General features: G+C 41.7%; 1 protein-coding gene across 1 annotated transcript in view; it reads left to right on the top strand.

The window, feature by feature from the left end:
* Positions 1-322: 322 nt before the first annotated feature.
* LOC106875068 (serine/threonine-protein kinase PLK1) overlaps positions 323-25,682 on the top strand; it is a 69,114-nt gene continuing 43,754 nt past the window's right edge. The window contains exon 1 of the mRNA XM_052969417.2: positions 323-454. Within this exon, the coding sequence (XP_052825377.2) occupies positions 338-454 (117 nt within the window). The 5' untranslated portion in view covers positions 323-337. The remainder of the gene's footprint in view (positions 455-25,682) is intronic.

Genomic DNA, 25,682 nt, shown 5'->3' with positions numbered 1-25,682 from the left:
CTCACACGAGCAATTAAATGTTGGCTGCTCTAGAGTGGGAAGCAAAAAAAAAAATCTATTTGCATTTGTTCCACAAGGGAAAACAAGGAATATTGTATACTATACCAAGAGGTTTTGTAGGAATTACTGCATCCTACGTTGTGCTGATAAATATATGCGCATTGTGTGTATAGATAGATGAATAGATAGAAAGATAGATAGGTAGGTAGGTAGGTAGGTAGGTAGGTAGGTATGTAGGTAGGTACTACGTTCGTACGTACGTAGATGAGAGCGAGGAATGTATATATATATAAATGTGTATGTACATGTGCACACATACACATAAGCACTTATTGCCATGGTTTTTATCAAGTTTCACTTATCCGTATCATTCCTTCTATTTCTACAGGAAACCAGTGAAGAGGAAAAGAAAAAGAAAAACCGACTCACAGACCTTCTGAATATTATCAACAAAGTAAGTTAACGTTTCATCTTGGCACGCTTTATCCCTCGATACATTTATCGGTTTATTGTTTTATATCGAACTTTGGAAAAAATTGCGTCATTGGTTATAGATTTCGAGTGGCTAGTCACTGGTTCACTGCATCTGCGTCGGCGATGGCGACAAGGGATGTGTTTGTAATTTGCTGCCGAGCAAATATCGCATGGCTCTTTTTTCGAAACGCATTTTATTTTTTACTGTTTTTTTTTTTTTGCTGAATTACTTTTATCAGTCACCGACATACATCATTGAGATATACACGCACGCACACATACACAAACATACATACACATATACATATATATGTATGCACGTATGTATGTATGTATGTATTATGTATGTATGTATGAGCAGATTTTTATCTTTTATGTATATATTCTCATGCATATAGTTGCATATCTAGACATGTTCATATATATTTAAATGATAAACCTCTGGAGAGTTTTACCGATTTTTGCAGTTCCAGTGATGGATTGGATCTGTAGTCTTCGAATTAGCTTTCTTCTTTCTGGTTTTGAGAAGCTTAATTTCTCAAGATTCGTATTTAGTGGTGTAACATATCCCAGGGTCCCAATAATTACAGATATAAACCTGAACTTATAATCTGGATAGAGTAACTGCAGATTTTTCGATAGTTCAGCATAGGTGTTCTCTTTTTCACTGATCTTCAGCCTTATGTTAGCATCTCCTGGGCAGCTAATTTCCACAACTGTGCACAGTTTCTCTTCTCTATCCCAAATCATTATATCAGGTCTGCTGTGCTTACATTTTATTGAGGTCTTCACTGGTACATTCCACCAATATTCCTTTTCATTATGAGTGACTATGGCTTCTACCATATTGTGGGTTATTTCTTTGTCCTCAGGATTATCCTTCCGACAGATTTCATTATAGAATGTCCTAGCTACAACATCATGTCTCATCGGTAGATAATAACATGATGACATTTTCAGATAACTGCTTATGATGTGAGTGATATCTTCAGTGTGAACTGCACACAGTCTGCATCGGTTGTCACATTTTTCGGGTTTTCCTGCATTTCTATCTCTTTTGTGCATCAGATACTTGGTTGATATTTCCTGTTTCTGGATTGCAAACGCATACCCTTCAAAGGGGGAGGTAGTAATCCGGCTATTCGTCCATGATAAACTGCTTTGATGATCAATGTTACTATCATCACGGAACTTTCTACTAACATATCCATGCATAGTCTTCTGCTCAGCTCATTCTCTCATCTGATGATACGTTGCGGTAGTGTCGTGCGACTTCTTCTAGGTTATCAGACAAAGAATGTTGCTCAAGGAACTGCCTTCCAAGTCTTATGATGTCATCAGCCTCATGTATGCAAACTTGGTCAAGGGATGCACTTCGACACTTGGTGGTTAAAAGATGTTGCCAAAGGGATATGATGCGACATTCAAAGGCATTTTGGATCGATGTTAAGCCTCTGCCGCCTTGTTTTCGTTTTAGGTAGAGGCGGTCTAAACCACTGTATATGTGGAAATTATGTGTGCTTGTTAGTATTTTTCGGATTTTCACATCAATGTCTCGGATCTCATCAAGCAGCCCAAATGTTGGTATGAGTACTGGCACTACAAACACATTGTGGGCCACTGTTTTATTGAATGCAGAGCGTTGTATGTATGTATGTATGTATGTATGTATGTATGTATGTATGCATGTATATCGTCCACTTGTTTCATGCTAGGGCACCACCTTCAAGAATTTTTTGTCGAATGAATTGATCTTAGTATTTCCTGGTACTTATTTTGTCAGTCCTTTTGCCGAACCGCTAAGTTATGGGGACGTAATCACACTGACATCGGTTGTCAAGTTGTGTCGTATATATATATGCGTTTGCTCAAGGCTGTAACCTCAGCATAGCGGCAGTCCAAAGACTGAAAGAAGTAAAAAGAATAAAAGATAAGACATACGTGTCTATGTATGTGCGCATTAATGTTTGGTTTTTATGTCAAGTTATATATGAAGGGTTGCTGAAGACTTTTAGTAGAGTAGGTGTTTATTAAACTTTTACGAAGAAAAGGTTGATCGTGACTTCGAAGTACACACACACACACACACACACACACACACACACACACACACACACGCACGCACACGCACGCACGCACACACACAAGCATATACGCACGCGCGCGTGTTGTGTACGTATGTGTGCGCGCAGTTCTGTAGAGCGTTGCCAACTTCTAAATGAGTCAATGAAACGAAACCGCGGTTCCGATTCTTGATTGAACAGTCCATTCTATCTTCTAGTTGTTGCTTCACCAAACTTGTAGAGATGTCAATTAATCTATTTAGAAATGGCTGTACCCCCATTGTACTCTATTGCATTACTTTGTACTTTGCTGTACTCCACTATATTCTGCAGTACTCTACTGTACCCTACTATATCATATTGCATTCTACTGTACTCTAATGTGCTCAATAGTACAGACAATATTGTGTCAGATGATGACGCTTACTTCTATATATAGTGATAAAACAGGTACCAAATGGCTCAGTATATCAGACAAACCGAGATATTGATAGTTCATACATCATATCTTCCACTTCTCCACGGCTAAATGGACCAGACCAGTGAGCTGTAACTGTGTACCACAGAGTAGAAAAACACAATTGACGGTAAGGTATGAGCTGAGAGGAATTTGTCTGCTATTTCTAGCACGTCGAATGATCACATAGAGTGAATGAGGGGGTGTATCATTTTTAGTACCATAGAATTGCAAGTTCACAAAAACCTGTTTGAGTGCAGACATACTGGGAAAAATAATACATCTTTAATTCCTGATTATGCAAATTTAACTAAATTTATTTTCTATTTTTATCTCAACGATTAAACAGTTTTATTTTCTCGCGTGTATCTTCAGAAACTTCGTTATCGGTTGATTTCAAATTAAATGCAAATGAAATTTCTTCTGCGAATGAGGCCTTCTCTTCCCTTGGCTTTAAGGTCCCTCCTTGGCTCGGGCTTCACTAAATTGATTTACTTCAAATACAATACACTGCGTGAAGAAGTCATTAGTGGGGTCATCTCAAGCCAATGAGATAAGAGACTCGCCACTTTTCATATAAGAGTGCAGTACTATAGAACGGATATAAATTTCATGCACTTACAGACTCCTTTTTCACATTTTTTAAGTTTTCTTTGGAGTGCGAAGGATCAAATATTATCTTGCTTTTGTGAAACGAAAATAATGACCACTAAACCTAAACTATATAAGAAAGTGCAATATTTAACTAAGTACAAAACATATAAAACTCTTAAAGACCGTAATGTAAACTTGGCCATAAACTTCAAATGCAGGTAAATATATTCTGCTGATAGTAAGCTGGAGAAGATAGGCAAACACACTATCGTGCATAAACATAATTAGAAATGCGACTAGATCATGATAAGGAAACAAAACAACCTCAGTAGTTTGTGCCACGTGGTGACCCAAAAATAGGTACACATTTTTCAATTTAAAAGAAAATAAATAATGAATAGAATATAAATAAAAATACATTCAATAATAAAAAGTACAGTCGAGTCTAATCCTATCCGACAATAATTTCTAAGCCTCTTTTCACCAGGGCTCTGAATATTGCGATAGAAGCGATAGTGATGCTAATATAATCATGCACGTTAGGAACTCGCTCGTCTTTGACTGAGATTCCTCACGAATGAAAGACTAATGATCCATTTGATGTTGCAATGGGTTGCTTCCATGCAACAGAATTCTGCGATTAAATTGGATTATTCATAATAAATAAGCTTAAATCGTTCCTTTTCAGGTTTATGTAGGAAGTCTTTCGTAATAAGTCCGAGGTCAGCCCTGATCGAGTAAACTTATGATCAAAGACTTTTCAGCCATCACCATTGCGTAGGACTACATTATTTAATGCGCTTATTTTTCTCTATTTAATATTGACGGAGATTCGATTGCTGTTTTTAACAGATCAAACTACCAGAGATTCTCTAGTTAACGCCGAGTGCAGTACAATATAGTGTAGGACGATTTTGTAGATTCATCGCATTGTATAGCGCAGAAGTATTATGTAACGTTGTTGTTGTTGGTGGTGGTGGTCGTCGTCGTCGTGGTGGTCGTCGTCGTGGTGCTGCTGCTGCTGTTTTTGCTGTTATTGTCGTCGTCGTCGTTGTTGTTGTTGTTGTTATTTAGCCTAAGGTTAATCCTGATCAAAGCTATGATGAAAATCAATGCAGTCATGACCTTCCCATATTTTAGGAGTTCTACAACTACATTAATGAGTCTGTCTTTGTCTTATTTGAGGCGAGGCTTTGTGAAATTCAAGAAAGCTTTGTTTGCTATTTCTAGCACGTTGCTCGACTGTCTAAGTTCTATTTATGCTTGGTATCAGATATTTCGGCAAAATCTTTCGAAAAATTCCAAGTGTCAACAGTCTTGATGACTACCTTTCATCAATAGGGGCGTAGTGTGTAGAGTTGTCATGAACAAACTGCGGCCTAATGTAAAGAGTAACACACAGCTTACCAGGTGTAGAGTACTTTTTCCTCAATTATATTATAATAATTTTGTCACACACTAACACCTTTTTGTCTTTTCCTTTATCTCCTTTGTTTTCCCTTCATTTCTTTTCCTTTCTGCAGAAGGATTAACGTCTGAAACGTCAAAGCATTCGATTTTCATCTGACATGTTAGACTATTGCCACGTTCATCTTACTTTGATCTTTCCGTGTTGTTCTTTAAGTTGATTTTTAGGAGCTTTTGATTTTGTATATGTGCATGTGTGTTAATATAACTAATAAGTTTCAATTTAAGATTATATACATTTGTGTGTGTGTGTGCGCACGTGCGTTTGTATGTATTGCATAATGTGCAATATGATGTTTATGTGTGTGCGCGTGTGTGTGTGTGTGTATGCGTGTGTGTGCGTGTGTGTGTATATATTTGTATGTGTGTGTGTGTGTATATGTGTGTATTTATGTATATATATGTATATATTTATATACATACATACATACATTCATACATACTGCAGTACCAGGCAGCGGGCGGCTCTCATGGCTTCTGATCTTAACTGATTGGAAGTGTTATTATGTACATTGTTTTGTCTTGGTATAAAAGATGGGCTACAGCAAATATTTTTATGCATGTGTGTGTGTGTGTGTGTGTGTGTGTGTGTGTGTGTGTGTGTATACACATATATACTTCCAAAAATGGTTTTGTAAGTTATTTATGTATTATGGTCATACACGTAGTTTTATCAATCATCGCGACTGTATCTCTGTTTCTGTTTGATGAACTGCACGTATCTACATTCCTGTCCACTCTCACATCTTCACTATACTTTAACCCTGCCTGAGACAGAAACCAAATCTCTCACAAACAGCACTCTACCATTTTGGAAAACGTAACGACACATTAGACTTTTCTACTTCGTTCACTTCGCTTTTCATCTTTTCACATCATTCCGTTTTGCTTAACCACCCCTCTCTCTATCTCTCTTTCTCTCTCTCTCTCTCTCTCTCTCTCTCTCTCTCTCTCTCTCTCTCTCTCTCTCTGCCTCTCTCTCTCTCTCTGCCTCTCTCTCTCTCATGTCTTTCCCTCAACATCAGCTTTTTTCTCACACTTTGACGAAGAGCCAGAATGACGAAACGTTTTATACCCTGACACCTCACATCAAATAAACTTTATAAATTTTCCAAAACATATTAGTTGATTTTTGCTGACATTGACTGTCACCCACACCTTGGATCCCAATAGTTTCCATATTTCAATATTATATTTTTTCAGGCCCTTGTCGTGAAATCATTTTTTATTGGTTGTATTGATGAGGCCGGGGGAGGAGGAGTTTTATTGAAATCATGGTTTAAATTTTGATATTTCATCGACTCTTTGTACAAACGTTTGAGTTTCAACAGCATGCACACACGCAAACACATACATACAGGCATCTATATAAAGTGATAGATAGATAGATAGATAGATAGATAGATAGATAGATAGATAGACGGATATATAGATAGGTAGGTAGGTAGGTAGGTAGGCAGGTAAGTAGGTAGATAGATAGGTAGGTAGATAGGTAGGTAGGTAGGTAGGTAGGTAGGTAGGTAGGTAGGTAGATAGATAGATAGATAGGTTTCTTTATTAGCCACACAGGGCTCAACACAGAGGGGACAAAATACAAATGTAGAGTTTTTCTTTTCGAGGGGGTCGAAAACAAAGCAGAAAAAAAAACAAAAGTGGGGACAACGATGACAAAAACATCGCAAAACGTTTGGGGTATTTACAAAAAATACGAAATAATACAGAAAATTCCCAATAAATAGGGAGGTTATCCGTGGAAAGAAAAACCTACGAAAAGACCACGGTAACCTCGGTCCTTACTGTCACAATTTGTTAAATAAAATTTCTTTTATTTATGCAAGAAACGTAAGTAACTCTCTGTTTACAAAATTTTAAAACGTTTTATAGAATCATGGTCAAGGTGGCTTCGTCATTTATACGTGCCATTCTTGCTACATGTATCCATCTTTTTTCGAAACATTTGCTAGACAACACTTGCCTCTCTACTCTCACCTTCCTTTTCAAGTGATACTTGAAAAAGTTGATGAGAGATTGACCAGAGAGGAAAGTGTTTGTCTCTAATCCTTTCAGACGCGTCCACCAGATGCATTCTTTCGCCATAGCTACAAGCACGATAAATACAGCTCTTCCTTCCCGTTTAAAGGAAGGAGGCGTGACGATATTGACGATAGACTCGGTTGATAAACCGACTCGTCCCACACGTGACAGCAGTCGTTCGACATAAGCCCACAGCTCCGAAATGGTTGGACACTGCACGAGTGCGTGCAGAACGGTTTCGTCGCTCTGACCGCATCTCGGGCAGGTCGACCCCGCATTTCGCGAGCCGTGTCTATAGAGCTTATCCCGAACGGGTAGCGCTTCTCGGTAGCACTGCCAGGCCAGAGATCTCTGGAAGTTGTCCATAGGTCCCGGCCCGAAATTCGTCCTGAACAGGCGGGTCAGGTATTCCTCGTCGACGCCCAGGTTCGCCCCGAGATCGTCGTCGTACCTGCCCTCCACTAATCCCCTATAGAATGACTTCGTTGTGATGCAGCCGCTCAAGGTCGACCCGGGACGGCAAAGTTGTTGCAGAGCAACGCGACACTCACGGTGCCATTCGCCATTCCTCAGCCTCTTTTTGATCCACGACTGCAGCTCGGTCATGGAGACGAACTGCGGGAAAGCGCGTCGCACAAACGGCGACCACACCTGCTCACCGTCGTCTACGTAGAGCCGGAGATGTCGCAGTCTCAGCGCATGTCTGCGCATCATCAACCACGGCATGCCCAGCCCTCCTTTCAGCGGGTGTTGGCAACAAACGGATCGCCTCACCATCGGAACGCTTCCTTTCCACAAAAAGCGGAAGAGGATGCGCTCCATTTCGGTGATGGCGCGATCGGGACAAGGCACGACGGTCAGGCGGTATTCGATGACGGACGCGATGTACGCGTTCGCCACCTCCGCCCGACCTTTTAGGGACAGCTTCCTCTCGGACCATTGCCGGCAGAGAGTGGCCACCCTACTCGTTATCTCGTCCCAGTTCTTCTCCGTTTGCAGGTCCGGACCGAACCAAACTCCGAGCAACTTGACCGGACCGTCCGTCCAGCGTCCCACTACTGAGGCGCTGCCGGACGGTATGGGCTTGCTTCTCCAGGTGCCGAGCAGCAAACCCACCGACTTATCCCGGTTGATTTTCGCTCCCGTCACCGCTTCGTAGTCTTTCAGCGTCTCGCCGACAAGCTCGATGTGCTCGTGGCTAGACGCTATGACGGTGACGTCGTCCGCGTATGCCGACACGCTCGTCCCGCACCCCAGTTCTCGCGGGATGCCCCTCAGCGTCGCCAGCTTCCGCAGTAGTGGCTCGAGAGTCAATACGTACAGGAGCGGCGACAAGGGGCATCCCTGACGGACCGAACGTGCAATGTCGAAGGGTCCCGATAGACGTCCATTGACGCGAACAACCGAACGGATGCCTGTGTACAAGGCAGCCATCCAGCCGCGGAAAATGGGACCGAAGCCGGCCGCTTCGAGGACGGCCTCCAAGTATCGATGGTCTACCCTATCGAAAGCTTTCGATTGATCCAAATTGATCAGGGCCCCACCCATGCCAGGTTCCTTAACTACCCTCTCTATGATGTAGCGCATCAGATGGAGGTTGTCATGGATACTCCGGCCCGGCACGGCGCACGTCTGCTCCGTGCCGACCAGTTTCTCGATGACAAGCGCCAACCGCTTGGCTAACACCTTGGCCAAAATTTTCAAGTCTGCATTGAGCAGAGTGATGGGCCTAAAGTTATCTATGGCGTCCCCCTTGTTTGGATCTTTCTTCAGCAGCGTTACCGCTCCTCGGCTCACAAAACCGGGAATGCTCCCGTTCTGCTGCCAGTTGCAGTACACGGCCGCCAAGATGTCTCCAAACAAGTCTGGCATACAGTTGTAAAGCTCGTAGGGCAGACCATCCAAACCCGGAGATTTGTCCGTCGAGCAACCCGCCATCGCGTCCCTCACCTCCTCCGCCGTGATGACCCCTTCGCAGCACTCCGCCTCTCTTGCCGAGAGTCGTGGCAAGCTGTGCAGGTAGGCACTAAAGTCCACCCTGCCTTCTCGCTCGCCACTCCTCCCGAACAGTCGGGCAAAATGCCGCTGAAACGCCTCGCACATCTTGCTCGGCTCGAGCAATTCGCGCCCCTGTTCGACTACCAGAGACCGGATGGTGGCTCTGTTACCCCGCTGCGCCTCCGCCATCCGGGCCTCTCGTGCGGCTCCAACACCTTCATTCCTCAGAGCACGCATCCTTGCCCTGACAGCACACCCTTCGCGTTTAGCATTGAAGTGTTGGTCGAGGGCCAACCTCGCCGCTAAAACGTCGGATGCGATGCCACTTCGCAATGCCTCTTTAACTTTATCACTAGCTCCCCCTCTACTCTGTTCCTCTCTACAGCTAGTGCCTTGCTATACCTTATTGCTTCCGCCCTTACTGCTCTCTTGAGGGCAAACCACCATTTGTTGTTGACGATGGCTCCCGTCAAAGCCCTCTTTACTAACGTGCTAATCCGGTCTCTGAAAACCTGTCTCGACGGGAAAGACGCGTTTAGTTTCCAGTAACCGGGACCCTGCCTATGTGCCTTATCTAAGTCTAGCGTACACGTCACAAGTTTGTGATCCGTGTAGCTGACAATGTGAAACTGTGGACATCCTAAACTATCTCTATCTCTTGTCCCACACACTATCCTATCTAGATACGATCTCGACGACCACGTTGGCACATTTGGGTGGTCGAGTCGGTACCTGTCAGACAACTGGAAGCGTCTGAGCAGGTCTCTGAGGCCTTTGCATCCCCTTCTAGTTTTGTCACTCCCCACGTAGTCTAGATGCGTGTCCAAGGTAGCATTCCAATCCCCCACTAAAAGTAAGGGACGAGACGTTCCCAGGAATACTTCTAGACGTCGAAAGAAGTCCGACCGACCTGTTAAAGGAGGCACATAAACTGCCAGCAACCGAAAAGCGCCTCCATCGCTGCCGTCTACATCTAGGACAATCAGTCTACCCTCCGGGTCCGTAAATATCGTCTTTACTTGGAGACCCAGACTCTTGCGAAAAAGAACCGCCGTGCCACTACCGCCCATCCTCGTCAGACAGTGAGAAAAATAAATGTTAAACTGTCCGCCAAACATGGAATTTAGGGCCCGCGGTTCATGGAGTCTGGTCTCACTAATGGCTATGATATCCAAATTGTGTGACTTGATGTCATTTAAGAGGTACCCTTGTTTCCAAGGGGACCCCAAGCCACGCACATTCACACAACTAATCTTCACCATGATTCCATTTATACGTGTGCTTTAAGGCACAAAATAAAAAGAACAGGGAGTTACTTACCGTTCGAAAGTTTTGTTTCCTCCTTGGATTTTTCACCAAGGAGGCTATTGTACAATTTCTTGCACAAATATTTTTGACATCCCCCTACCGAGTTGGGGTAGAGGGATTTTATTTTGTTGTGTAATGCTGGTGTTACATGATAAATTTTAATGTGTTTTGGCGGGGTTGTGCGTGGGTGGTTGTTTGTTTTGATGTCGTTATTTGTGATGTTTGTTTTAGAGTTGATGTAATTCATCAACTCTGTATTTGTAGTGTCTATTGCTGTTAGCATTGTTTTTGGTGTGTTATCATTGGTGTTTATCGTGTAGGAGTTGGGGGTGTTTTCGGGAGATGTGAATCTCCCTGCTTTGTTGTTGTTCGTTTTTCTTTTTTTGCTCCTCTTCCTCCTTCCTTTTTGGGCTATTTTCCATTCCTCAGTACTTCACTCGTCTTCAGATGAAAACTCTGAGGAATCGGAAGGAGGTAGGGGCATGTTGTATGCTTCTGTGTTTGCTTGTGTAAGTGGTTGTATTGTTGTTGTTGTTGGTTGTTGAATTTTTGGTTGTGGTGTAAGTGATGTGGGGGAAGGGGTATCAGTTTTTGTATTGTCTTTTCTTTTTTCGTCTTCTTTGTTTGTTAATTTTATAGTTTTTGTTGTATTTTCTTTCGTTGATGTTGTTGATGTTACTTTTATTGTCTTTTGTGTGGATGGCGGTGTGGGCAGCAAGGCTTTTTTTGTGTGTTTAGTTAGTTCTTGTTGTTGTTGTTGTGTTTTTCGGGCAGTCGGACTCTCCTTTTTGAGGTGTGCCTCGCTGTCGCATAAGTAACAGCGAGGCCGCCTGCCCTCTACTACTATATGCAACTTTTGGTTTGTTGCCAAACGGATGTATGATGGGATTTTTTTGATTTCTTGTTCGTTTGTGTGGAACAAGATTTGTATGCTTTTTCCGGTCCAATTGCTTTCTCCAACGTTTATTTTTAGTATGTTGATGTTGTCCATATCAACACATATGGCCGATATCAACCATAGTGTGTCGATTGTTGGAGGTGCGTGCTTTATTGTTACCTTTGTTACCTTTTGGCCAAGGTAACTGGGTAACATTGTTATTTCAGGTGTGTGAAGAGTTAGCGTTGAATACGTCTTCGCCAACTCTTCATTTCGAAAAATCACCTGAACTTGTGCAAATCTATAATAAGTGATATAAGATTTTTTATCCCAAATTGATCTCAAGCATCTTTCGATCTTGTCTATACTGGCCTGTTCCGGCCTTCTACTTTTTGTGTTTATTATTTTATAAATTATTGTTTTCCTATTTGTCTCCTCTAATACGTGTTGTGGTATATTCAAATGTACTTCACCGCTTTCTTTGGTAATCAACTTCCTCGTTTCTATAATTTCCTTTGTCGTGTAGGACACAGCAGTTTCACTTTGATTCAAAGCTTCAGCAAAGTTTTTGTTTTTGTTATTGTTGTTATTGTTGTTGCTGGTGCTGGCACTGGTATTGGTGGCAGATGTGGTATTTGTGTCAGTGGTGTTGTGGCTTTTTCCTTCCTCTCTTTCGCTTGCTGCTGGTGAAGAGAGCAAAGGTTGAGTTGAACTGTTGCTGCTACTGCTGTTGTTGTTGTTGTTGTTGTTGTCGTTGTTGTTGGTGGTGGTGGTAATGATGACGTCACCAGAATTGGTGCTGACGTCAGATTCTTTGGAGACATTGTCTATGTTCTGTTTTGTAACCTTGGTTACAGTTTTGTTTTTGTTGTTGGTGGTGGTGGTGGTGGCGGTGTTAACACTTGAATTTGTGTGTGTAAATTCTTTTTTCTTTTTCTCCATTCTCTCGTTTAACTGTGAGGAAGGAAGACTAGGAAATTCTTTTTCGAACGAAACACTGCAAAATTCAGCGTTCGTTTCACGAAAATTTTCATGGCTACAAGACGCCAGCGTCTCAAAAAAAAATGGCTAGAAAGCCGAAATTGATTTTTAAATCCTGGAAATGTGCCACACAGGGCAGATTTCCGTCGCAAAAAACTTGCACCAGAGAGTCTATAAGTTGTTATACAACTTTCTATATAAAATAAACTTTACAAACAAACTTTTTAAAACATGAAAAAGGCAAAACTTACGGAGCCGACACGTCTACCATCTGTCCATAGAGATAGATAGATAGATAGACAGACAGACAGACAGACAGACAGAGATGGAGACAGATAGTCACACATACATATATACAGGCTTTCATGCATACATAATGCGTACATAAGCATGCTGACACATACATACGGACACACAATAACAAACATACACACACACACACGTGCATGTGATTGTGTGTGCGTATTTATACAATTCTGTGTCCATATGTACGCGTGAGTATGCCCAGGATTACGTTTATCCCCATTAGTGTAGCGACCAGCGCCACCTAGTGCCAGACAGTGTCTCTAAATACCAGTAGCAAATGTATTTTAAGAGAAAATAAGACACTAATGGATACGAAAACAAAGGTCATCGTGAAACGATGCTAGACTGTAAGAAAAAAGGATTGGGGTTGGTCGAAGGAGGAGGAGTAGGAGCGATAGGCTAGGGGGAGAGGTGAGCAGATAGGTTAGGGTCTGTAATACCTGAAAGATGTATTATTTATGCAAGTGAAATTATGAACATATATGTGTATGTATGCATGTGTGCGTGTGCGTAGTTATGTACTTAAATACGTATAGGAAATATGTGTGTGTATGTATGTATGCGTGCGTGTGTATGTAGCTATATCTGTATTTATGAGCAAAACCATATTTAAATACTTATAAGCAATATTTATTTATATACATATACATACTTACATAAATATGTATGCAAATATATATATTCATGTATATATATATGAGCGTGTATATATATTCATATATGTGTGTATATGTAAGTATGTATGTATATATATATATATGTGTGTGTGTGTGTATGTTTGTGTGTGTGTAAGTATGTATATATGTGTGTATACATATGTAATATGTATATTGAACATATATATGTGTATGTATGTATGTATGAATGAATGTATGTGCATGCATATATTTATATGTGTGTGTGTGTGTGCATACATACATAAACATACTTAAATACATACGCATATACACGATCACACACACACACAAGTACAGTTATCAATAGGTCTATATATCTTTGTGTATATATAATTATATGTGTGATTAACGGCTTTCAGAACAGACTCCTGATTATGGACACTGAGCTAAGGTCATGTGACTTTATATATAATTCGTCTTCTCTCATCTTCAGTCATATAGTAACATCTTTGGGAGATAACTATTTGATCGGCAGCCATGATTGTGACGTGGTTTTTATGGCGTTGCTTCACTTCAAATATCAGTGTTTCCTTTTGAAGTAGTCAGTTTGATCATGCACCGTCTATACATACATACATACATACATACATACATACATACATACTAATATATATATATATATATATATATATATATATATATATATATATATATATATATATATATATATATATATATATAGTGTATGACTGTTTATCTTTTCGAATGGCTAGCTAACTAGCAAGTTATCTTCCATCTATTAAGTCCATCGGTCTATCTTCCCATTTATATATCTCTAACTGTTGTCTGCCTCTGTGTGTTCATCTACATACCAGTCTATTCATCTATCTAGCTGTTTATTTGTCTGATGATGCGTGAACAAATTATTAGGATGTTGTGTTCACGATTGTAAAGTCGCGAGTTCGATTCCCGGACCGGGCGGAGATTGTGTCCTTAAGCACGGTACATCATTTCATGTTGCTGTAAATGAGTACCTGTTGATGCTCGTTCTGGTATAGCTCTCTCTCTCTCTCTCTCTCTCTCTCTCTCTCTCTCTCTCTCTCTCTCTCTCTCTCTCTCTCTCGCTCTCTCTCTCTCTCCTTTCAGCAACAACTCCTCGATGTTCCAATAGGACAAGCTAAAAAAACCGAGAGGGTATTCTGTGTTTGCTGGAAACCATAGAGGCACCTAAAACTATTTGAGAAAGCGCGGTACAACCTATTAGGTTATACTCGTTTGCGAGTGACGGCTAAGCATTTTACATCCCATTTACTTGTGCCTCTGACAATCTTTCCTGTCGTTTCTCTATATATCATTCTATTTCTCCATTGATATGTGTGCGTGCATGTATAAAGAGAGAAACAAAGATGAGAGGCAATAGTAGGATGTTGTATACGATATAAATCTAGTTGTGAAAATCAAAATGGAACATAGAAACGATTAACGGAAGAAGACAAGAATGCATGAAACATCTCTCGTCAGCTATGGAGTCACCGTAGTTTCAGCGCGTTTAAAGTTCGTGTATTTTGAGCTGACCCAAAATGCCGATTTTGTAACGATGCGATTGAAACTATAGACCACCTAATCTCAGGGTGTAGAGTCTTAGCACCTGTAGAATATAAAGCAAGACATGACAGAGTTGGCCAGTATTTACACTGGACAATATGTCAGCATTATAAAATCAAAACCGCTGACAAATGGTATAAACACCATCCTGAAGCTGTGACTGAGGGAGAAAATGTATCGATTCTCTGGGACTTCCCCGTACATACTGACAAGACTATAAAAGCTAATAAACCGGATATTATCATAAAAGATCAGACAAAGAAGACGTGTTTATTAATTGACATGAGTATTCCCTCTGATCATAATATAGCGGCGAAAGAATTTGACAAGATCAGTAAATATAAAGACTTGCTTATAGAAATTGAAAAAATGTGGCACCTCAAGGCGACTACCATACCAGTGATTGTAGGATCTCTAGGAATGATAAAAAATGGTACTGAAACCTATTTGAAAATGATACCAGGCTTACCATCCCTACAGGAAGTGCAAAAAATCGTGCTAACTAGAACGACTCATGTACTGAGAAGAGCATTATCGCTGTGAAAACAACATCCATTCATGAACTTTTTATTTTCTTAAATACATGTTTTACCTGTGAATTTGCGTGTGTAAACTGGGAATGCATACAACGAGTTTCTCTGCCATAGGTGTACGGAAAATACTCGGCGAGAAATGGAAGAAAATTTGAAGAAGAAGAAAAAACAACATAATAATAATAATAAGAAGAAGAAGAAGAAGAAGAAGAAGAAGAAGAAGAAGAAGAAGAAGAAGAAGAAGAAGAAGAAGAAGAAGAAGAAGAAGAAGAAGAAGAAGAAGAAGAAGAAGAAGAAGAAGAAGAAGAAGAAGAAGAAGAAGAAGAAGAAGAAGAAGGATGGAGAAGAACAACAACATCAACAACAATGACGATTACGACGACGACAAATGAGAGAGAAGGTTTCCAATGTTTACAGGAGAAAAATTAGTAAGGTGCTCGAAAGAAAATTTAACGGAGGGAATATTCTTTTCTACTCTAGGCACAAGGCCCGAAATTTTGGGGGAGGCCAGTCGATTAGATCGACCCCAGTACGCAACTGGTACATAATTTATCAACCCCGAAAGGATGAAAGACAAGGTCGACCTCGGTGGAATTTAAACTCAGAACGTAAAGACAGACGAAATACCAATTTCTGTATTGCCCACAAGGGGCCAAACATAAAATGGTACAAAACAACTGATTGGGATCAGTAATGCGAATGGTTTACATAAATATGACTTTAAAAATTTTATAAAATATAAAAAATCGAATGATATTAACAGTACGTTAGACAACACAAATGAAGCGATGATCAGGCCACGCTCCGACCCCACAATCCCCGATCTATCGCTGGCACCTTTTTTTTCTGACTATTCACACGGTTCCTTGCACGCACAACACTCGTGCAACATGCTTCCATCTCTTTTGGAACGTACACTCCGACAGACATCTCCTCTCCAGCCACACTTTCCTTTTCAAATGAAAAGTAAAAAATGAACGTAAATTATGGCCAGAGATAAAGTTGCCTGTCTTAATTCCTTTTATCCTCGTCTTCCATACTACCTCTTTCGCTATTGCTACAACCGTGAGAAAACAATTCTTACCTTCGTTTGTTAAAACTCCCTGTGGGTCAATTTTTATAATTGACTCAGTCGACAGCTGTACTCTTCCTTCGCCGGACAACAGGTGTTCAGCATAAGCCCACATTTCAGATATCTCCGGACACTGAACAATAGCATGAGGGACGGTTTCCCTGTCTCCCCCGCATCTTGGACAGGTCGGCGACTGACGCTTACCGTGTCTTGCAAGCTTATCCCAAACGGGCAAGGCACCTCTGTAGCATTGCCAGGTTAAGGACTTTTGGAAGTTGTCCAACGTTCTCAACCCGAACGTACGGTGAAACAGGCTGTCCAGTTGAATAAACCCGAGACCTAGAGTCGCCCCTAGGCCATTGTCGCATTCAGACTCTACCAACCCACTGTATAAAATCCGTGTGGAACCCCCACCGCTGGCGTTGCCCGAGCGCCGGAAAAGCAAGAGGGCCTTACGACACTCTTTATGCCATTCACTCGACCTCGGTCTACGAGAACACCAGGCTTCCTGCTCGCAAAAACTTTTGAACTCGGGGAACATTTGTCTGGCCAGCGGAGACCACACCCGTTCACTATCCAGGAGAATCCAGAGGTGCCTCAATATCAACGCATGCCTGCGCATCATTAACCAAGGCATCCCTAAACCTCCCTTTAAAGGCTTTTGACAGCAGACAGAGCGTTTCACAAGTGGCGACCTGCACTTCCACAAAAAGCGAAAGAGCTGTCTCTCCAACCTGATCAACCACGAATCTGGACAAGGCACAACGGTTAGGCGGTAAGTAATGACCGATACGATAAACATATTGGCCACCTCCGCCCTCCCTTTCAGGGATAGCCACCGCCAAGACCAGGTCTTGACTACTGCAGCCACCCTGCTCAATACCTCCGTCCAGTTCTTCTCTATCTGGAGGCCTGGACCAAACCAAACTCCCAGCAACTTAACCGGTCCCTCCGTCCAGCGCCCAACAGCGCTGTCTGAAGGCATCGATTTGCCAACCCAAGTGCCGAGTTGTAAGCCGACCGACTTTTCCCGGTTAATCTTTGCTCCTGCCACCTCCTCGTAAGCCTCAATAGTCTTACCCACTTCACGTAGGCGTGCTACTGAGGTTACGCTGATAGTGATATCATCCGCGTAAGCCGTAACAAACTCCTCTAGACCTGGTTCTCTCGGAATGCCACTCAACCTCCGCAGTAGTGGCTCGAGAGCCACCACATACAAAAGCGGTGAGAGCGGACATCCTTGACGAACCGAGCGTCTGATACAGAACGGCTTCGAAAGGAAACCGTTCACCCGAACTATCGAGTCAATGTTGTGGTACAAAGCAATAAACCACCTGAGGAAGCCAAGGCCCAAGCCGAACCGCGCAAGCACAGTCGCTAGGTATCGATGGTCAACCCTATCAAAAGCTTTAGACTGGTCCAAATGTACCAGTGCCCCACCTTTGCCAGATTTATTATCAACCCTCTCTATGGTATAGCGAATAAGATGGAGGGTATCCTGAATGGTTCTGCCTGGGATGGCGACACGCGCCAACGCGACACGCGCCAACCTTTTCGCTAAGACCTTGGCCAAAATCTTCACTTCTGCATTTAACAGAGTGATGGGCCTGAAATTCTCTATAACGTCCCCCTTGTTCGGGTCCTTTCTGACCAACGTCACTACTCCCCGGCGCACAGAACTGGGGATAAACCCATTCTGTTGCCAGTTCGCGTAAACGTCAGCCAGTAGATGCCCGAACAAGTCTGGCATACATTTATACAGCTCATACGGAAGACCATCAAGTCCCGGCGACCTACCCGCTTTACAGTCGGCCAAAGCCTCCTTCACCTCCCCAGGCGTGATTGGCCCTTCGCAAGACTCCGCATCCGACCCCGAGAGACACGGCAGACCGGCAAGAAAGTCCTCGAGGGCTCTCCCACCATCAGGACCGCCGTCACCCCCGAACAGCTGGGCGAAGTACTTCCGAAAGGCCTCACAGATTTTCTCGGGTTCGTTTATCAAGACGCCATTATGGTTCGTCAAAGACCGTATCGTGGAACTATTTCCTTGTCGAGCTTCCACCACTCGGGCCTATCCAGCGGCCTTGATTCCTTCACTTCCCATCGCACGTAACTTAGCTCTGGCAATACTTCCCATGTGTCGGGCTTCAAGATGCTGGTTTAACTCCAATCTTTTCACCTTTACTTGGTCCGCATTGTCAGTCCTCCAGGCTTCTTCTAGTTCCTTAACTATACCATCTCCTATTCTACGTCCCTTCTTAGCTAAACTTATGCTAAACCTAATAGACTCATATTTAATGGCTCTTTTTAGGGCGTACCACCATTTGTTATTAATGATGGTACCTGCCAATGCCCTCTGAATTAACATCTTGATCCGCTTTCTGTATTCCTCAATCGCCAAAAGGGACGTATTGAGTTTCCAGTAGCCAGATCCCTGACTATGTAACTTGTCTATTGTCAGTTTACAGGTAACCATCTTGTGGTCACTGTAGCTGACTGGAAAAAACTGTGGACACTTAGCTATAGACTTATCTGTTTCTCTAATTAAAATCCTATCTAGATATGTTCTGGTAGACCCGTCACTATTTGACCACGTCCACTGTGGAGTGTTCGGGTGTTCCAACCTATATGGGTCTGCTAGCTGAAAGTGACTTAGCAGATCCCGTAAGCCTCAGTTACATTTTCTGTTCGTGTTCGAGCCAACACAATCTGTGTGTGCCTCACATATTGTGTTAAAGTCTCCTAACAATACTAGCGAATGCGACGTGGCCAGGAACTTGCCCAGGTCACGAAAATATTCACTTTGCGGGCCCATAATATTGGGTGCATAAATAGTAACTAGCCTGATTATCTTGCCACAACTGAATGTCAGGTCCAGAACGACCAGCCTGCCTTCTGGATCAGAAAAAACCAACTGTTTCTTGGTTACCCGGTTTCTTTTTAGTAGGACCAACACCCCACCCCCACCTCCCGCCCGACTCGGAGAAACGTATTTCTCGTAGCCGTTCAGGAGGAGGGACAGATCTCTTGGCCTCTTTACTCGGGTTTCCGTTGCAACAATCACATCCAATTTTCTTGACCTGATGTCATTTAGGAAGCGTCCTTGCTTCCAGCTAGACAACAGGCCACGAACATTTAAACAACCAATGTGAACAGACATGTCTTACCTGTTAATCAAGGCTTGTCCGGTGGAGAGGGACTCTCCACCTTTTCTTGACATAGGGTCGGAGGTGGCAAGTCTTGAAAAATGGACTGGTTAAATTCCAGTCTCATTGCCGATACAGATGTTCTGTATGTATTTGATAAAATCTTATGAGTCTTTGAATCCATTTCGTATAGTTCATAATTTTGAAAATTTTCACACAGTTCAGCTATTCTGGTGGCTGATTTTTTTGCTTTTATTTCTCTCATTAAATCAACATTTTTGCTGTGAAGTGCTACTATCCCTCTGTCCTCCACTTCTTTCCTTGTTATTTGTGGTCGGTTTCTTTTTGCTGCTTTTGTTGGTCGTTGTTCTATAGTAGTCGTCACTCTCGGTTGAGCTGCTGATTGTATTTTTCTTTTGTTTGTTGTTTTCTTCTCGACTTTTTCTTCTTTTTCTTCTTCTTCCTCTTTTTCTTCTTCCTCTTCCTCGTCTTCCTTATTTTCCATGCAGTTCCTTCGAATGTGGCCTAATTTGCCGCACAAAAAACACCGGGGCTTTCGACCCTCGACGAAAACGTTGAGGAGCAACTCCTCCCCAACTTCTATTTTTTCTGGAAGTTGTTCAATTACAGCCTGTTCTTCTTGAATTAATAAGTGGACCGTGTGGCCTATCCAATATGGTTTTTCGGTGACGATAGCTTGAAATATATTTACCTCATCTACCTTCTTTGCCAGGACCGCCGCCATCAACCACATTGGGTCAATTTGAGATGGGACCTTTGTTATTTTTACATTGGATGTCCTCATCCCCATGTAAATCGGTATCAAAATTATATCCTCGGTTTCCAAGGATTTTACAGAGTGCACTTGTGCAGTTTCAATGTTTTTAAAATGTACCTCAATGGTACCGAATTTTTTGCCTCTTGCTAGATACGTAATGTCCTGCCAAATGGGCTTTAGACCTTGTTCAATTCTTTCTTCGCTCACTCGCTCGATTTTCCTTCCTTTTTTGCAGTAAACTTTAAAAATAATTGGGGGGGGGGTCTGTGAATAATAATTCTTCCGGTGGTTGAACTTTGACAACACCGTTTTCAATTTTTAGCATGTCTTTGTATTTTAATATGTCGCTTTTGTTTGTCGACAGCTGGCGGGTTCCACCTCCAACCGCCGACGCAAAACGTTTTTTTTGTTTTTCTTCTGTTTGTATGTTTTTCACATTTATGTTCCTCTTTGTAACGGTACAATTTGATAGCTTTGGAAACTCCTCTTCAGAAGAATCCGAAACTTCTCCAAACAATAAATTTTCTTTATTTTTTCCTCCGGTTGACTCCTCTTCGCCAGACGAAGATACATTATTCGGCATCTTGCCAGCAATTACTGTTTCCCCCATAGGGGAAACACACGATAGTTTTCAAACGAAGACTATCACACAATAGTTATGACAAGAACACACAAAAACAGTTAATGGAAACTTGCACTTACTGTACAGACGCACTCAAATAATTGATAGAGGGTAGTTTGATAGAGATAGAGGAATTTGATGCGGGTAGTTTATTCCATGTTAATTTTTGAAGGACACAGGGATTCACATTACACACGCACACACACCACTAGCGCACACACTCACACGCACGCGCACGCATATACACACACACTCACACACATGTATGTATGTACTATAATGAAAGACCCTTGACTAAAATGCTGCACACCGGAACCAATCCCTTCTTAACCACGCGACCGTATATGGATATTTTCTATCTTTTCCTTGTTTCAGTCATTGGACTGCAACGATGCTAGGGCAGCGCTTTGAAGGGTTTTAGTTGAACAAATCAACCCAGTACTTATTTTGAAGTCTTGTATTTAGTCTATCGGTCATTCTTTCCGAACTGCTAAGTTTTGGAGTTGTAAACAAATCAACGCCGGTTGTCAAGCGGTTGTGGGGGGACAAACACAAACACACACGGGATCTTCTTTCAGTTTCTGTCAACGAAATTTACTCACAAGGCTTTGATCGGCCTGGGACTGATTTAAGAGACACTTGCCCAAGGTGCCACGCAGTGGGACTGAACCCGAGACTATGTTACTGGGAAGCAAACTCCTTACCACACAACTATGCCAATGTGTATATATATCTTTTATCTTTTACTTATTTCAGCCATTATACTGCGCCCTTGCAGAATTTTTTAGTCAAATAAATGGACCCGAGTACTTATTTTTTAAGCCTACTACTTATTCTATCGATCTCTTTCGCCGAACTGCTAGTTTACGGGGACGTAAACATACCAACACCGGTTTCTGGCAGTGGTGGAGGACAAACACAGACACAAAAACACAGTTTCCTTCATCCAAATCCACAAGGCTTTGGTCGGTTCGAAGCTATAGTAGAAGACACTTGCTCAAGGTACCACGTAGTGGGACTGAACCTGGAACCTTGTGGTTGGGAAATAAGCTACTTACCACACAGCCACGCCTGTACGTATATATGTCATAATGTATAGGTGAATGTATTTGTATGTGTGTGTGTGTGTGTGTGTGTGTGTGAACGTGTGGGTGTGCGTATGAATGCATGTGTATGCGTGTGTACGCATGTGTATGCGTGTGCATACTGTTTATATCCGGTTGTAATTTCCTGATCAGAAGAAATCCAATTAATTCTAGAGAATGAAGCAATATTGAAATAAACACACGCGCTCCTCCCAACTTGCCTCTACAAGCCTACGTTCACCAACGTCTCAAGCCATGTCTCCTTGCATCCTTACAATATCTACCCAGTTACTACTACTGCGGCTGCTACTACTACTTTCCACAACTGCTTCCTTCTATTTTATTATACACAAGCCATATGTGGCCAACACTGAGAAAGGATATATCGTAAAAGGTGGTATAGGGGGAGGTGTATCACAAACATCGTGGAAGGTAGGGACTTCTTTGCAGAAGAAAACAATTCTACCCCGGAATATGGAGTAGATGATGGTGGCGTGGTTTGCTGGTGATAGTAGTAGTGGTGGTGGTGGTGGTGGTGGTGATAGTCATGGTGATGACCAAGGTCGTGGTCGTGTTGGTTGTGGTAGTGGTGGTGGTGGTACCGGTGTTGGTATCATTGATGGTGGTGGTGGTGGTGATATTGTGGCGGTGCCGGTGCTTGTTATGCTGCTGCTGTTACTGGAGTGTTGTTGTTGTTGGTGGTGGTGGTGGTGGTGGTGGTGCTGCTGCTGCTGCTGGTGGTGGTGGTGGTGGTGGTATATACAAAAATGTGTAATCATATATGGCAGCCAATGTAGATTGTTATTGTTGGAGTAATGGTGAGGCGAGCATCGTTAAACTTCTAGCAAACCAAAAACCGCGATCTCCATTCGAAGCCATTAACATCTCACTGGAACACCTAATGTCCTTCGAAAAAGCATGAACGACTCAACTTTACGTTTCCAGTCCTTGTTCTTTTGTTCTTTTTTTTTTTTCTAAAGAGTATACAAATTCGTGTATATCAATATCGAATCAGTGTAATAACACGAATTATAGAGAAAACAATAGATTTACGGATTGAAAGCGTGCTAGTATGGAATGTGTTCCCTCCACGTTCGAAGTTCAAATGTTCCAGACGTCGACTTCGATTTTAATCTTTCACTATATCCGAAATTATGGATATAAGTACCAGCTTTGTACTGGAGTCTTCATGAAATCTTCGCATAACCCTCATAACTTGGGGGTGGGGGAGATTTCCAGAATTTTTCTGCGAATTTGTGTTCTGCACACAGGAATTCACACGATTATGAAAAAAAATTATTTTTCATTTTTTTTAAACCCCTCCACCCCCATCCCAAAAAATCCTCTTTTTCGATTTTTTTTTTTAATTAATGTTTAAAATACTGACAGTCCGATTTTTTGCGTAAATCCCAGTAATGACCTACTTCTGGGTGCATCATCAATCCATTAAATGTGTCTATGGGGAGAAAAAATATTGAAAAACATCAATACATGTCAGAGTGACAATGGAACGAGGAAAGTATCAGGCGGTCATGAGTTGTGCTAAAAATAACAGCTAAATTGACCCTAAATTACATACACAAAAAAAAATCTTTTACTTTTTTTCATAATCGTATGAATTCCCGTGGATCTTTTTTAAAACGGGGGCCACATTTTTCATTAACGAAACACTTTGAAACTTGGAACACTGGTAGAATGTGTCATATAAAACATCTTTTTCTCTTAGTCTTCTTTAAAAAAAAAGAAATCCATAAATTATTCCATGTTAAAGTTGTCGTATTTCTGTAATTTCAACCAATCACTGACGTCCATTCAGCCGATATACATTAAGTGCCGACTACATAAACAAACGATTCTGAAACAATTAATCCTAGAAAAAAGCAAATAAAACGAAGAATCGTTTGTTTATGTAGTCGGCACTTAATGTATATCGACTGAATGGACGTCAGTGATTGGTTGAAATTATCGAAATAAGACAATTTTTTACATGAAATAAATTCGAATACAAAAATATTTTTCTGTTCTATAACACAAAATAGATAAGTATACGAAGTTTGAAAGTCTTTCGGTACCAAAAACACTACGTAAAACATTAATGAAAAATGTGGCCCCCGTTTTAAAAAAGATCCATTCCCGTTATGTTGAACACAAATTCGCTAACATTCCCTGAAAATTCCAAAAACTAAAAACGTCATGAAGGGTTATATGAGGTGCTTAAACCTGAACTCCGCCCAATATTTTACATGAGAAAACAAATGGTTTGTTTAGTAACAGAATTGGTAGCACATGAGCGTTATTCAGTTACCCTTGATGAGTTCAAATCCTGCCGAGCCACTTTTATTCCTCTAAGATCAGTAAAACAAGTTACTAATCTTGTATTTTGGTCATTTTAACAAATCCAGAATTGGCAAAATGATGTTCCAGCAGACATTTATGGGGGAAAAACCTAGAGATTTCTTTTATCATAACAATGAAAAGGACGCTATTTCAATATCTATGGATGAGTGAGGGATTAAAAACTTATACAAAGTGGTATTTGGGACATGAAAAACAGGAATATAACTATCTGTAATGATAAAATGATCATTGATAGATGGTCCTTTTTTCTAAGCAAATATTACTTTCCAGAAATCATGGATCTGCGCCTGAAAAGTCTTATTGCAATCTTGATGGCAGAACAGTATCAGCTGTGACTGTAGAGACCCACATATGAGTAGCGGTCTAGGCTGCAGTCATCACAGTTGAAGGCTGCCCGCTAGTCTTGTTCTGATGCTGTTTTTCCATCGAATTTGTTCTCTTCATCAGCAATCCTAAGCCTTTCCTCTCATTTTTAAACCCGTGTCTAATTTCAGTATCCAGTGAGAACGCTCATCAGCAATGTTCTCCCAATTTCCAACATTCAAATTAAGTGACATTATGCCGCTCTTGTAGACATCTTTAAAGCAAAGTTGGAGTTGTTTTTGTGTTCTTTTACCCGAAGTCAGTTCACCATACTGCAGGTCTTATGAGATCCTCCCATCTGACATGCGGTATGCAATGCCTGGCCAACGGAGGCGTTGTTGCAGCAAGTAAGAGACTTTGAGACACTGTTCCTATCTGGAGTACATGCTCCAGATATCACTGCCACAAAGCAGTGTGCTGAGAACACAAACTTTATTGGTTGCAATCTTGATGTGCATTGTTTGCTAACCATTCTCCCAGACTCTTGTTGTCAATCTAGCTAGTACTGAGGCAGATCTTCCAATACCTCTGTTTATCTCATGCTCTAGAAAAAGGTTGTCCGTGACAGTGGAGCTGAGGTATTAAATTCGTGGACTGCCTCCAGCTCACAATTGTTTAACACACACACACACATACACGAAATGCACTTGATCAGTGACCAGCTCAATCATAACTTAAATAACACTATTTCACTAAAATAGATGTTAGCAGAGATCAACTGAAAGATTCTGATTTCGCTATTTTTCTTCCTAATCAGCTTATAGTTGCTTAGCCCAAAGTCCGGCCTTGGGCTAAACAACTCATCAGAGTGTTTCTAACTGTGACCATCACGTAGAGTAATATCAAGGTATACAAATATGCCAGTCTTTTCTTTTTTATGAGACAGTTTGAGAGAGATTTGGTTGCTACCCCTAGCAAGTTAGGTTTCTTTCAGTTTCCGTACT

Source organism: Octopus bimaculoides, chromosome 7, assembly GCF_046866305.1.
Source record: "Octopus bimaculoides isolate indiv1 chromosome 7, ASM4686630v1, whole genome shotgun sequence".
Classification (NCBI taxonomy): Eukaryota; Metazoa; Mollusca; class Cephalopoda; order Octopoda; family Octopodidae; genus Octopus; species Octopus bimaculoides.
Note: the sequence above shows the minus strand (reverse complement) of the source record. Positions and strands in the feature narration are given on the sequence as shown.